Below are 14,966 nucleotides of genomic sequence, written 5' to 3'. Positions count from 1 at the left end.
CAATTATCCCATAAAATCATTGGAATAACCCAAGAAAAATAAGTCTACCACTGAAAGGTAGAGAATATCCCAATCAAGACAAAAGAAAATTGAATGCATTTCAATAGCATTCTATTCTTAATTAATGTTTTTACTGATTTATTCGAAAGAGTTAGCATATTTTGGTATTTTAATAAATAAATAAAAATTGTCGGAGATTCAAATAAGTATATAATTATTATAATATAGTTATAAACTTATAATCCAAGTTGTTTGGAAAAAATACAAGGTCTTTCCTAACCTCAACATTGAGGATAAGAGGTTAAATAAAATATTCTTACATTTAAGAATTAAACATTTAATTATTATTTTTTGTATTATCAATGGTATCTCCTCACTTTATAAGCAATAATTGATTCCTCTTGCGGTTCGTGATTGCCTCAACCAAAAGTGTTGTTACCAAGAATAGAACTCTTTACTTTTTAATCATCCTGCAAATTTAACGAGTCTTACATTACTAAATCAATGTTTTGTTAATAAACATTTAATTAATTAATGTAATAAACTTAATTCTTCCTTACATTGTTAACTCTTATTTTCAATCCCTGAGATTAAGAAAACCAAAAAATATAATCACAATCCTACAAAATATATTTTTTAAATACATTTTTGCATTAACAATCTAATTATTCATATCACTTATCTAGACCACCCACTAATTTGAGTCAAAGACATGTTACATTTGTTATACAATGTTACTTAAATAATTTAGGATGGATAATTAATTATAACTTTTGCAAGTTATATGTCAACATTTGAAGACTATGCTAAATCTGGTGATTGTTGGCCTTAAAATGGTTTGGGTGGGGACATGAAAAGAGAAAGCAACACTTGAGTTTGTATTTAAACTTTAAAGGAGTATCTTAGAGAAAGTAGAGTGAGCAATAAATATGCATATCATCTCCTTGATTTTACTTATTATATATATCTTAGGTAGAATGACCTATACTCCAATGGAATGTATGTCATCATTATCGATCACATGACCTGACCTTTTTTGTTCATCAGTATGACAATGTTATGGAGTTGCATTATCTCTACCATGTTGTGAATTTGTCATCTCCATATTAAATATTTTTCTAAATAATCAAAATACGAAATGCTCTTTTAAGACAGAAGATGTCCTCCCAACTATCATTACACATGTCACATGTTACGGGGGACTGAAACCAACACTTTTAAGCATATGAGAACCATAACCCAAAACACATTTAATTATTTATTAATGGTGTGTGAGACTCAATGAATAAACTAGATTTTTCTTGTAAAACTGAGACCCACATTGATTGCTTCATTGACATATTTGTAGTAAATTTGATGTTTTCTTTTCTGTTTTGCATATCTGCTGTACCTTTACCACAGTATTTTTCTACCTGTTGTTTTGACTTTATGTCGTTGTTTAATTGACAAACCTTATATCTTTTCTCAGTGCATTGAAGCTACCTTTCCTTGGTTAAACTACTACAGTACTACTTACTCAGTCTTATGTTAGTCAAAGAATAGTATCTATTCATTATAACTTAAAAATTAGGAGCTGCAATGTTAAATTACTGTAAACTCAACCCTCACCAGTGTTGGATCCAAGTATGTTCAAATCTTCACAATCCAGAACTTGACCGGCTAGATTCAGTTGCAAAATTAAGTTATCCAATATTGAATAAACACCAGATGATTCATTATGTGAATGATCAAAAGCTTTAAACTCGTGAATTAAACCATTTACTTCTATCCAGCTATATCCTGGAGTTTTTTCAACTTGCACTCCTTTCATGAATTTCCTGACCTGAGAAGCTGCTTCCCAGTTTCGACACATGGAATACAAGTTTGCAAGAAGTGCATATCTACCACTGTGATTTGGCTGCAGATTTATCAGATTGTTCCCTATACATTCACCCATCTCAAAGGCTTTGTGGATCATACATGCACCGAATAAAGCTCCCAATACACCAGGGCTAGGCTTCATTGGCATGTTATCTATAATTTTCTTGGCATCTTCTAAATGCCCTGCTCGACCGAGTAGATCAACCATGCAACCATAATGGTCCATGTTTGGCTTCAAGTGGTAAACCTTGCTCATTGATTCAAATAATCGTTTTCCCTCTTCGACGAAACCTCCATGAGAACATGCACTAAGAACACCAATGAAGGTAACCTCATTAGGTTGAATACAGTTCCTTAACATGCATGAGAAGATATTTAATGCTCCTAAGGCGTCTCCGTGCACAGCCAACCCATTAATCATTGCTGTCCAAGTGTATACATCCTTGATCAGCAAGTTTTCAAATACCCTTACAGCTTCACCAATGCATCCACATTTTGCATACATATCTACCAATGCGGTCCCTAGCGCCGAATTCAACTTTACCTTGTTACACTCTATGTATTGATGAACCAACCTTCCTTGATCCAACGCCCCAGTGTGAGCACATGCACTAAGAACACTTGTTAGTGTAAATTCATTAGGCATAATATTGGTTAACATCATGTCCGAGAAGACTCGCTGTGCATCTTGAAACTTGTTACATTGCACATATCCAGCTATAACGGTAGTCCAAGAAACTACATTTCTGTAAGGCATTTCATCAAACACTTCCCAAGCATCATCACAATGACCACACTTGAAATACATATCAACAAGAGCACTACAAATATAAGAATCCAATTCCACTCTTCCTGCCAAAACATAAAACCCATGAACCCACTTTCCGAAATAAGCATCACCCACCATTGCAGCAGCGCGAAGAATGCTAACAATGGTGACCCCATCAATCCTCGTTCCCGTCGATCTCATATCCAAAAAACATTTAATTGCCTTGCTAGGACAATCATTTTTAACATACCCATTGATCAATGCAGTCCAAGCAACAACATCCTTCGACGAACTTTGATCAAACACTTGGTGTGCACTTAGCATAAACCCAGAATTCGCGAAAGCTGAAACCAAAGCATTACTAACAAAATGATCAGTGTCTAACCCAAATGTAACAATTTGAGCAAAAACCATAAATGGGCTATCTTGAAGGTTGGATTTTGAGAACATCTTGAGAAGCAAAGGGAAAGTATGTTGATCTGGTACGACACCGTTTTGTCGCATAGTAGCATAACATAAAAGTGTTGATTGTGGGTGGGGGCTGGTAGAAAAGGTTGCAATGATTTTATTGAAGAAACGAGTAGCATTGTTAGGAGTGTGGGATATGATATTGAAAAGAAAAGAAAGAAATGGAGAGAAAATAGGAAGAGGTTGAAGTTGAAGAAATTTCGCGAGAAAAAGAGTGTGTTGTAAAAGACCAGAAGTGATGATAATGGATTGAATGTGCTTGCATTTCTCCAAATTTTTGTGGTTTTTGATCAGGGAGGAGACTAGTTTGAAACCTATCATTAAGACTACACTTACATAATCTGTTCAAAACTACATTTGTTTTATTCAAAACTTCCATTTGGGAGTTGATTTTGGATGAGAACGAAGAGAAAAATAAGACTCAAGAATCATTACACAAATTTATTTTATGGCTCAAAAGTCTTTCTTTTTTCTTCTTTTCTCTCTAACATGTAACTTTTAGACTAAGATTTGGTTTTTTGGTACACCAATGTACCCTTTACCTTTTTTGGTAATATTTTTTATTCTATCAAAATATTTCTTCATCTTTTTAGTTAAAGTATTAATTCCTTTCGAGGTTCGTGATTGTCTCTCCCAATAAGTTTGCTGCCAACAATTAAACAATCGACCTTAGAGATCTAGTGAAGACTTACACCAGTAGACCAATGTTTGTTGGTTGCGTTAAAGACTTCATTTCCTAGTAATTTATTGGTCCACATTAATTATGTTTAAATGGATATTTGTTCTCATTCCATATTTTAATTTAATCTCATCTCTTAAGAAATTGTATTTTTGTAGTGTAAAATATACACTCTGAAAGTGTAGCAACTCAACAAACAGCATCTTTAGATTGAAGGCCATAATATCTATAACATGGTAGATTAGTTCTCTAAACATATACCATTTCTTACTCAAAATTTTATGAAAAAGTTGCATTTCATTGGTATATAGAGAGGCCGGTCATTATTCATAGCTTAATTTTATGAAAATATCTCTTATAGATGATATAAACTTTCAGGCATAAATAGTTAAAAATTAGTTTTATGGTACACAAAACAACTTTGCATCATTAATCTAGATTTAAATAAAAAAAATAAAAATAAAGAAGCAAAGATGCTTAATATTAGAATATGCTGTGTGTGGTTGAGTTGACAAATTGTTATTGAACAAGTTGCATTGTGTTTATCGATATAGTGACCCGTGATCCATGCCTTAATTTCTGGTTCAACCATAATCCAACCAAATAAAATTTAAGGAATGAAAAAAAAGAGAACATCTCAATAGAAAAATTAAATTTTGATAATACATTAATAACCTACCAGTATCAAATTCTATTTTGATCCACTCTATCTAATAATGTTTTTTCACATTTTTTTCAAAACATGTTTTGATTATAATAAGTTAATATAATTATTTGAGAAAACAAAATCTTATAGTATGTTAACTCGGATTTTATTTTACTGTGATAATAAAATTATATCCCAAGAGTCGACTTAGTAGGTAAAATTGTAAGATATTAACTATACATAAATATTTATTTCACTTTCTCCCCTTCAAAAAGATGGAAATATTTTACCTACAAAAAAATCTTTTCTTAGAAAATATTATTTTAGTTTGAAAAATATTGGAATGATTTTTTAGTAAACAAAATAGTTGAATATTCTCAAAAAAATAAAATTCAATCAATTTAAATAAACTAATAGTCAAGTGAAGGAAAAAAATTTAAGAATCCTTAAAAGTTGATCAGATTTTGTAGTGAATCAATTCAATCCATTTTCACATGTTCTTAAAGTGAATCGCTCATCCAACTAACAAGGTGTTGGTCTATTGATATAAAGTTCTCACTGAATTCTAAGATTGAGGATTTGATTTATGTGACTGACACTTATACAATTATGAACTCGAAAGAAGATTAATTCTTTACTCAAAAGGTGAGGACAAAAAAAATGAACCACTCATGTAACTCTACTGCCAGTAGTGCATGGAACCTTGTTTTTACTACCTGACAGAAATGAGAAGTATTAAAAAATGTGGTTTGGGTTTACACTTCTTAACTTGGTTAGACATTACATTATGTGATTTGATGCAAACTTTATATTATATCATAAAATGTATACAACAACTTGTCTTTTGGCTTTGTAGACACATATAGGTTATTAGTTTCTTGTACCTCCACGTTTACAATAACACCAAAACTTGACATATACATAGGATCTGTCACAAAACAACCAAAACTATAACATAGTAATAGTTAACACTGTAGAGTCACGGCTCATAAAACATATACATAAATAAACAAATCATTTTATATAGAATAAGTACAAATTTGAGGGGTCTGAATTATTATTAGAATAAACTGTTCATAATTTAATTGGTTCTGTGTGGTGAAAGAAGCATCCTTCTGCATAATAAATAAATAAATAAAATGAAGCATCCACATAATGTAGAATATTAACATTTATAACCTGGCCATACTAATTAGTCGGTTGATAATTGTATATCATTGCATGTGGAAGCATTTTCCTTCAATATTCACAAAGATTGTAACAAAAACCATAACTTTATCTGTTTTCATTTGAAGCACTAGTAGCTATGCAGAAATCTTGTGACTTGAAAATCAACATTAATGATCACCAGTTATTCCTTGTGAATCAGGTATTCATTACTCTCTAACTCTCAGAAAGATTGTCATTTTTTGAGTAGTTTTCTTACCATTTTTTACCATGTTTTTTTTGGGATGGATTGAATGATATATTGGTATTCTTCATTGATTCTTTCTGCAATGGTAATTAGATTGGTTTTTTTTAATAAAAGAAACAAATTTTCATGTGACTTGAGTTCATTTATTTTGCAGAAGATTATATCAAAGTACTGTGGAAGGGTGAAGAAAATATTGAAACATGAAAAGAGAAGAAAGAACTTAGAGATTAGAATCAATGATTTCCCAGGAGGCCCTGATGGGTTTGAAATGGTTTCAAGGTTCTGTTACAACAAAGGAAAATTTCCAATTACTGTAGCTAATGTTCCTCTCCTTCATTGTTGTGCCATTTATCTTGGAATGAGTGAAGAGTTCTTCACCAACAATCTCTTGCAACAAACAGAAACTTTTCTTAAGGGAATCTACTATTGGAAATGGAATGACATAGTTGTAAGTCTCATAAATTGTGAGCTACTTTATACATATGCAGATTGCTATGGTCTCTTAGATAAGATCATTGGTGCACTCTTAACAAAGATTGCTCAAAATTCAGATGCAAACCTCTTCACTTCCTCATCTTCATCATCATTGTCATATTCTTCACCAGATAGCAATTCCATTAAGAGATCCTTTTCTTCAACCAAAACCACCCCAGAAAAAATAAACTCAACTTTACCAAGCAAAGCATGGTGGTTTGATGATTTGACCACTTTACCTCCAAGTATCATTTGTAAGCTTTTTCAGTGTGTTGGAGCATACAAAACTGGAAACAACAACTTAGTCCTTACAAGATTTTTGTTGCATTATCTAAAAACAGCTACTCAAACTAGAGGTGTGAATGATAGAAACAACACTGAGTATGCTGCACTTGCAGATACAGCTGTTTATGGAGTCATATTGGTTGGTAAGAAGAGTTTTTCATGTAGAGGTCTTTTTTGGGTGCTAAGGATTGTATCTGGCTTTGGTTTGAGTATAGAATGCAGAAGTGAACTAGAGAAAATGATTGGAGGGATGCTTGAACAAGCTACATTGGATGATCTTCTAGTATCAGGGCATGATATGGGAGTATATTATGATGTTAATCTGGTTATAAGATTGGTTAGATTATTTGTTGATATAAGTGGTTTTGATGGAGTTTCTTTGCAGAAAGTGAAAAGGGTTGGAAGATTAGTTGACAAATATTTGAGGGAGATTTCTCCTGACCATAACCTTAAGATCTCTAAATTTCTTGGAGTTGCAGAATGCTTGCCAGATTCTGCTAGGGACTGTTTTGATGGGGTCTATAGAGCCATTGACATATATCTTGAGGTGAATGTTTATGTCACACACTCTTTTTCTTTGCTTTTTCATATGCATTATCTTCCTAAAGAGTCATTTCTCTCCTTTTTTCATGTTGAAATTTGTTTCTTCTCTTTTTGGAATTTGGAATCTAACTTATTGTAATGAAGAATCTTCTTAACTTATTACCAACAAAGCAGTGCCAATTCAGGTGAAAAGGCCAAAAGATCTGAATTTGATTCACCCTTCTTTCTTCATTAATTTTTCAAAAAAATGTCTCTTTTGTTGTCATATATGACTCATAATGTGTCATATGTGATCAACCTAAAGGGGGATTAAACTTTAAAGTTGTTCATACAATCACATTTATATTTGGATTTATGTAAAATATCATATTGAACTTTTTATGGCCTAGAACCTTATCCATGTGTTTTCTGATATAGTTTTAATTTATTACATAACATAGGGAAATGGAAATGTTTATTAAACTCAAACATGGCATGTGCCCTTAGTCTAGGAATTCTCACACCTTAAGGACATTTCTAATAATGTTAAGTTCAAACAACTATTTCATTCATAAGTGCATTCATCTTACTACCATATTTCACTACTAAGATTATATTATATAAAGTTTTCTCATTTCTTGAACATGATGAATTGCAGTCTCATCCAAGGAGCACTTTTGAGGAAAGATCAAGATTGTGTAGATGTCTCAATTACAATAAACTCAGTTTTGAAGCTAGTAAAGATATGGCTAAGAGTCCTAGAATACCTCCAAGGATTTCAATGCAAGCTCTTATTTCTCAAAAAACTAAGATACCAACAACTGAGTTTGTACCTGAGAGTTCAAAAATGAACCCTTCTCAGATAGTTTTGTATAATGAAACCAACAACACAGAGAGTTTCACACAAGAGAAAAAAGACATGACAGTAATAAACCTAGAGAAAATGCAAAGAAGAGTTGTGGAATTGGAAAAATTATGCAAAGAAATGGATGGTCATTTATCAAAGTTGGTAAGCCATAGAGTGTTGTTTAATCCTACTCGTTCTAGAGCCTTACTAAGATTTTGTTGAATATCTTTTTCACTATGCAATATAGTATATCAGTATTTCTTGAATTGTAAAAAGTTGTAATTTTTCATTGTGTTCTTATATGTGCTTCACTCAGTGTATAATTTGGACATTTCCCAACTTTACCTTAGTTGGGGACATGTGTTTATTTATAGAGTTACTCTATTTTTAATCAACATTGTTACATCTTCCTAATAAAATCTTCAAAATCTAGAGGTGAGTAAACATTTTATGATTACAAGTATAGACAATAAAGTAGTATCTCCTAGTATAAGGAGATAAGTTATCTCTTATAGCTACTAAAATCATGAGATTGTCTTATTTAATCATTTTCTACAAAAATATTCCTAAAATTAAATAAAACAATACACATGTAATATTTTTTTCTAGTGGGAAGTAAGAAGTTATTTTTTGATATGAGAAAATATTTTATTCTCATAAATAAAATAGGTTGTGTATAAGGGTAGGGCTTGAAAACATTCCTATTATGGTATACAGCATCATCCTTTACTACATTCATATGAATTCAAGCCTCTATAACCCAAAAAAACAAGGTAACAATGCAAATACAATTATTATAATAACAAATAAAAAATGAGTTTTTTTTGTTCCCTCTCTCTTATAATTGATCATTTCATGTTTGTAAGAAAACTATCTCATATTTGTAAGAAAACTATCTGAGATTTTTGTTTATATAATTAAGGGTATATCCACACTAATCAACATCTTCCAGTTGATCACGTGGATTTAGTAGGGATATTATATCACTAAATCAACGCTTTGTAATTATCGGGATTTATACACACCCAGAAAAACATACATTTTTATATGAAAAAAGAGATTTTTTTGGGATAAAAATTTGGAGATAGTTAAGTTGTTGAGTGTCCGTATCTGTTAGAACATTGGTGAAGTTGGCAGTATGTGGTTACAAGACAACAAAACAAACACGTAAAGTTAGACTCAGAATTTGAGGCTCTTATTATTCTCTTCATTCAATAATAACAAGCAAAGTTCTACTATCCACAATTATAGCTTTACCTCTTCTTCATTGTTATCTTTTCTATAAATTCTTCTCTTCTACACTATTTTCTTTCATTATAACACTACCAACACATCAATATTTATAAATATATTTTTCAATATTTGTTACCAACCCATCTCTGATTCTATCTGTCATACATACATAGTACAAGGTTTGCTTAATCTTTCACACTTACTTCTTTACTTTCTCTCTTGTATATTCTTTTTTCATGTACCAAAGTTATGTGTAGAAACATGTATAAAATGATACATTAACCTCTTTGTATTCAAGGAAAAACATGCATAAAGATACATTAACCTCTTTCACATATTCCATGCATGAAGTAGGATGGTTATTTAACTCATTTCTTGTATTTTAGATTAATCAATTTGAAAAATTGTAAATGATAATAGGTCTCTTAATATTTATTTTATCTCAACATTTTCTGTATTCCCTTCATATCTATGACATATATGTCTTTAATTATAAGGTAGTGTATGACATATGGACAAAAATATTGGCGTTTTGTTCATTTTTGTTCCACCTCTTTCGGTGGCCTACCTCATTGTGTCGGGAATGGTTTAAATACTTGTTGGGCTACTCCTCTTATTGCCAATTGGTTTTGAGATGAAACCTTAATATTATTCATTTTTGTTCCACCTCTTTCGGTGGAACAAAAATATTCCACTTTTGATTTTCATGTCTGTTCTAATCATAAAACACTTCAAACATAGAATAGAATTGATGCCTTTTGTTCCATATTGCATTACTGCTATGACATGTCTACCAAAATTATTGTAAGTATTTCTGTTTCTTCTATTGTTAACAATGTTTCATTGCTTTTGGAGTGACAGTGAGTGCAGGATACAATGAACATTATGTCCACCCATCAGTGTAGCTGGCCTATGAGAATTCAGGATCATCCTGACAAAGCAAGTGTTAACAAGGTTCCGTTTACCGGATATTCGGGGCCTTATTCTCCATCTAGAGGATTGGATTTCCTTAATGTTGGATACCTTATAGCTCATAAATGTCACCATAGTGCCAGGAGATGTAGACCCATATTTGCAAGCACAACGAGTGACGGCGTGGATCCGTATGACTCAGATGACATTGATAACAACAAGTCTCAGAAAGATGAAATCGGAGGAGTATGTTAACCTCTCAGTTTCCTTTTCCTGCATTGTAAAATAACTCAGCATTTTTTACTTACTTTTATATTTATAGCTTAAATAATGGTTGAAATTCTTTTTCGGGTGGATTATAACCAGGATCTCAGTCCCAACAAGAATAGCAGATATGAGGGCTATTTTTCCTTTGCTGTGCATACTTCTGAATCTGTGTTTTGTTTGTTTTGAAATATGCATCAGGTGAATAGTGAAAGACTCAGAGACAGTCTAGAGAAAATAGTTGGTATAGATGATTCCAAGTTTAATGGATTTGACCTTGCAACTATTATCAGGAAAAAATATGGGAGGTCTTATGATGTTCAATTGATAAAAAAGGTAAGTTTTTTAACACTTGGAATGATTAACTTATCCTTAGTTTTGCACTACAAATTTGGCATATAATTCCCAATCATAGATATTCTGTATAAGCAATCTCAAGTTGATACATTTCTTGTTAATAATATTCAGATCTGCAATGGTGATCAAGTTACTAGTGCAGACTATCATCCTTTTCACCTTAATTAGTGCATATCTACCCCTATTTTTAACATGATCTTGCTTGAGAAAAGTTTAGATAGTAAGGAGACAAAGGTTCCGGTTATATCCGAAACTTTTTGCTTCATGAAATTGTTCACTTGTTAGCTTATAAACATATGCCTGCTAGGAAGGCCTTGGAGCATTATTGATATCATCTCATTGGAGTGTGTGATTCTTTGAAATTGGATAAATTGTTGAACTGACTCATTTGAGACTGCAGTTTGATCTTATAATTCTAGTCCAGGATCTGAAATAGGAGCCTAAATTATCTGTTTCCGTGTTTCTCTTTTCGGTTATGCTGCATTCCCTTATTTTTATATTACATGATTTGTGCTAGGAATTCATGGGAAGAAATCTTCTTGCTTTGAATGTCATGTGGAAGTACATGGAACAGGTACTAGAATCCTTTTGCTACATCTTGTGATTTCTTTGTATAAGATACAAGATTAAGTAGATTCAGAATGAGTTTTTGGTACTGCTAATACCTTAGATGAATGGTCTCCACCATTTGAGTTATCGAATAATCACACCCGAATTTTAATAAATTCCATCGAGCATCGTCAAATTTTTCTAGCTACGCAGCCTAACTCGATTAAAACAGCTTATGCCATGGATGAATTTAGAAAGGAAGGGAGAGGGAAAAGGGGCATAGAAAAAATGTTCATTCTGTGCCATTTCGCGCTCGGTATAAAACTAGTTTTTCAGTATCTAAACCATGCATTTGGTTGTGCTTGAAAGTACATGTTAACTGATATTAGTACCAATTATGGCATTGCTTGAATAGTGGAGATTATCCATGTAGTTCTTATTTCAATGTGTCCAATGATTTTTTTCCTCTTAGAGATCCTTTCCATTGACTGAAGAAGAGTACATTTTGAGGCTTGATGATGTTGCAAACACATTAAAATGTTGGGGAGCTGTCTCACATATTCGGAACAGCCTTGCGAAATCGAAAGAACGACCTCGGATAGGAAAGGTAAAAACTATTCTATCTTTGAATTGTGAACTTTGATTACCTTATCTGTACTTCAATTACAATTTAGGATGTAATATGCAAAGTTAAGTTGAAGACAAATAAGAAACACAGCAAAACAAGAGCATTATTTCTAACTTCTGTTATTTGCTTCAGGCCGTAAGCATTTTCATCGACATGGATGAGTCCGGTGCTCGAGCAAACGAATGGATCTACAAATAGATTGCACCGATGAATGGAAACTCATCTCAAGTCAGTGACTGTAAAGATTATGTTGATGGAGAAGTCCATACACAGCAAGACCATACTTATTTATGAACTTCATTAGTATAGAAGTTTATTGCACTTGAATCTTGACAAAATCTACAGAATCTTCAAGGCAGTTATATTTTGTTTCTTCCCTTTTGGTTTTTTTCTTTCTCCATAAGTTTACATTGTAAAAATGTGTTAATATGAAAAACATCCAAATTAAATTCCTAATAAAATCTGTATTGGTGTTTCCTGTGTGTGCCAGATACTTATTTTAAGGACTATTTACATAGTAAACAAAAGGATACAATTGTAATTTCATATTATATTTTGTGTATTATTATGTGGTAGTTGTCTCTTCATTAATTGAGAAGATTTTTACTCAGGAGCAGTATCTTATTTGTATGCTTCAAACTATATTATATTTACAGTTTTGTTCCTTATTTTTTTGAGGAAATAAAAATGTAAACTAATTGTAAAAGGATAAAAGTATTTGTAGATAACTACCTGCTTAGAACTTTTCTTCTATATATCGATAATTTCTAGATAAATAATCAGAAATACTATTTTTATAATATAATAATAATATTACTTTAAGTTGATCTATACATGGTCATTTGTATTTATGGAACCTATTAATATACGAGGAAAAAAATATATGTACTGATATTGTAAAAGTTTTATACTCTATCAGTTTATTATTTACTATCTATTTTGATTTTCGAAAACATTAATACAAATGAGTATGAATGATGTATGTATTGTGTATAAATTTTTACACTAACAACAAATAGATATTATATTCTTAATATATATTTATTGTAATGACTATCGGTGAATAGTTGCTCTCCTTGCGCAATATAATATTACTAAACATTGATATAAATCATTTGTATATATAACTTTGTGATTTTACTAACCGATGTTGCTTCAAATGGTATATATTTGATTATCCTTAAATAAGGTATCGAATTCAAGTCTAGTAGATGAAAAACTGAGAAAGTTAGTCTTACATTTCTGTGAATGTTCTGACATATATGATTATCTCTAATGCGATGATATATGTGAGAAAACAAAAAAATAATTGGGTTATTACATAAAAATATAATTCTTTTATAATGTTAAATTGTTGTGCAAAATAAATATTAGTTTCCTTTTGAATATTATCATTAAATTTAAAATAATTACCTCTGACCATATTTTTCAAACATCCAAATTAGTAATAAGCATGAAAAGTCCTAATATATCTTGAAAAATGTTAAATATTGGAAAAATTGGTTTTAGTATTATTGACGGATTATATGGACAATTTAGTTCAATTAGAAATCAATTTTAGCAATATTGAAGATTTTCAAAGGCTAATTAAGAAATTTCATTTTAGGTTCATTAGTAATAAAAATAAAAAAATCCTATATTCCTAAAAATATCAAGTATTTGGGAAATTGGCTATGTATATAATAATTTTATTTTATAGTTAATTTAGTTCAATTAGAAATGAAATTAACCTATATTAATATTTTGAAAGGCTAGGAAGTTTGATTTTTAGGTTGACTGTGTATTTTTTATTTACAAATATAAGGTGGGTGTTTAGATAAGGTGTTGGTCTAATGACTTAAGACTATATATTGAATTTTTAAGGTTCAAAGTTCGATTCTAAGACATTTATTATCTGAAAGAGATTAATTTTTTACGAGTTTGAAATTCAAGAGTGATTGATGAAAATAGCACGTGGGAAGGGAGGTGTTGTCATGGAATACGTGATTAGTCACCATATATAGATCGCCACGTGTCAGCGCCTTTCTTCGTTCTCTCTATCTCCGTTGCCAAACACTACTGTTCCTTCTCTCTCTCTTAAAACCTAACCCTTCTCCCCTCTATCCCGATTTCGTCCGAGGTAATTTCTATTCTCTATTCCCACTATTATTTGATCACTCTGTGTATGTGTGTTTGAAATGTTATCATATTCTGTTTGAATTATTTTTTTTGGGTTTTGGGTGATCCTCAAAATTCTATATTTTATTTTCACATTCAACCGATAAAAAGTTCAGATTTTGGAACCTTTACTCTTGATCATGTGTAATATAATTGTTTTTTCTTTCATGGGGTTATGAAGATGCTAATCATATTAGTCAAGTTATGTTACTGAAATTTTCAAGATTGCTTCATGAAATATCCAGTGACACAAACCCATTGTATTTGCAAGCTTGAATTATGATTTTATCTGGTTAAATATATCACTTTGTGCCTATAAGCCTGTACACAAATAAATGCTGGCACTGTTTTATTTTTTAGATTGTTCGAGATATTGATTTTGATTTTGAATTTTTTATGCTTATGTTCTAACTAGAAAAGATTGTCTCTTTTAGATGCCGAGGCTTACCTCTAGTGGTCAGGCAGTAGCCAGATTTGTAAGAATGATACTCTGATGTGTTATGATATTGGGCTTTTCAGGCTCTCGACTTGGATAAGGGAGTATTGTACCACAATGAGTTCTCGGACAGGCAGGACACCTGTTAGAAGTTACCGCCGAAGAAAGATAGTTTTGGACATTGACCTTAACTATGTGCCATCTGGTGAAAATCGGGAGCAGGAAGGACCTTCAATTCAGTTGGCGCCTCAACAAGTGCAAGTTGTCCAGCAACCTCAGGCTGTACAAGAACCCCCAATTCAGTTGGGCACTGGACAAGTTCAAGCTGTTCGGCAAATGCAGGCTGTACAACCTCCAACAATTGATGTGGAGGCTTTTGATGATGATGTTATTGAGTCTAACCCAAGGGCTTTCGCTGAGGTTTATCTTCTCTCTTTGTATATACACACACACATATATATATATA

General features: G+C 31.7%; 4 protein-coding genes across 7 annotated transcripts in view; 3 read left to right on the top strand and 1 right to left on the bottom strand.

Moving 5' to 3' along the window:
* On the bottom strand, positions 1,534–3,448 carry LOC109363343 (pentatricopeptide repeat-containing protein At1g50270). The gene has a single exon (XM_019609580.1). It carries the CDS (start codon positions 3,416–3,418, stop codon positions 1,598–1,600), a length of 1,821 nt encoding a protein of 606 aa, XP_019465125.1. The 5' UTR covers positions 3,419–3,448; the 3' UTR covers positions 1,534–1,597.
* Positions 5,513–8,342, top strand: LOC109363374 (BTB/POZ domain-containing protein At1g50280). 2 transcript variants are annotated; one of them, XM_019609622.1, is made up of 3 exons: positions 5,513–5,791; positions 5,994–7,142; positions 7,776–8,342. In XM_019609622.1, exons 1-3 carry the CDS (start codon positions 5,729–5,731, stop codon positions 8,184–8,186), a joined length of 1,623 nt encoding a protein of 540 aa, XP_019465167.1. In that variant the 5' UTR covers positions 5,513–5,728; the 3' UTR covers positions 8,187–8,342. The 2 variants fall into 2 exon arrangements, with proteins under 2 accessions (XP_019465167.1, XP_019465166.1); XM_019609621.1 differs by having other exon boundaries at positions 5,514–5,791; positions 5,991–7,142.
* Positions 9,284–12,385, top strand: LOC109363303. Its single transcript, XM_019609522.1, has 6 exons — positions 9,284–9,376; positions 10,059–10,355; positions 10,575–10,709; positions 11,248–11,304; positions 11,752–11,886; positions 12,040–12,385. The coding sequence occupies exons 2-6, from the start codon at positions 10,074–10,076 to the stop codon at positions 12,103–12,105; spliced, it is 675 nt and encodes a 224-aa protein (XP_019465067.1). The 5' UTR covers positions 9,284–9,376; positions 10,059–10,073; the 3' UTR covers positions 12,106–12,385.
* Positions 13,947–14,966, top strand: part of LOC109325560 (E3 ubiquitin-protein ligase RNF4-like) — a 4,337-nt gene continuing 3,317 nt past the window's right edge. Inside the window, exons 1-2 of one of the 3 annotated variants that reach the window (XM_019557989.1) lie at positions 13,947–14,026; positions 14,584–14,920. In XM_019557989.1, the coding sequence (XP_019413534.1) occupies positions 14,618–14,920 (303 nt within the window). In that variant the 5' untranslated portion in view covers positions 13,947–14,026; positions 14,584–14,617. Of the gene's footprint in view, positions 14,027–14,345; positions 14,921–14,966 lie in introns of those variants that run through there. The other 2 variants (XM_019557988.1, XM_019557986.1) reach the window with 2 other exon arrangements.

The sequence above is a fragment of the Lupinus angustifolius genome, chromosome LG13 (assembly GCF_001865875.1).
Source record: "Lupinus angustifolius cultivar Tanjil chromosome LG13, LupAngTanjil_v1.0, whole genome shotgun sequence".
Lineage (NCBI taxonomy): Eukaryota > Viridiplantae > Streptophyta > Magnoliopsida > Fabales > Fabaceae > Lupinus > Lupinus angustifolius.
Note: the sequence above shows the minus strand (reverse complement) of the source record. Positions and strands in the feature narration are given on the sequence as shown.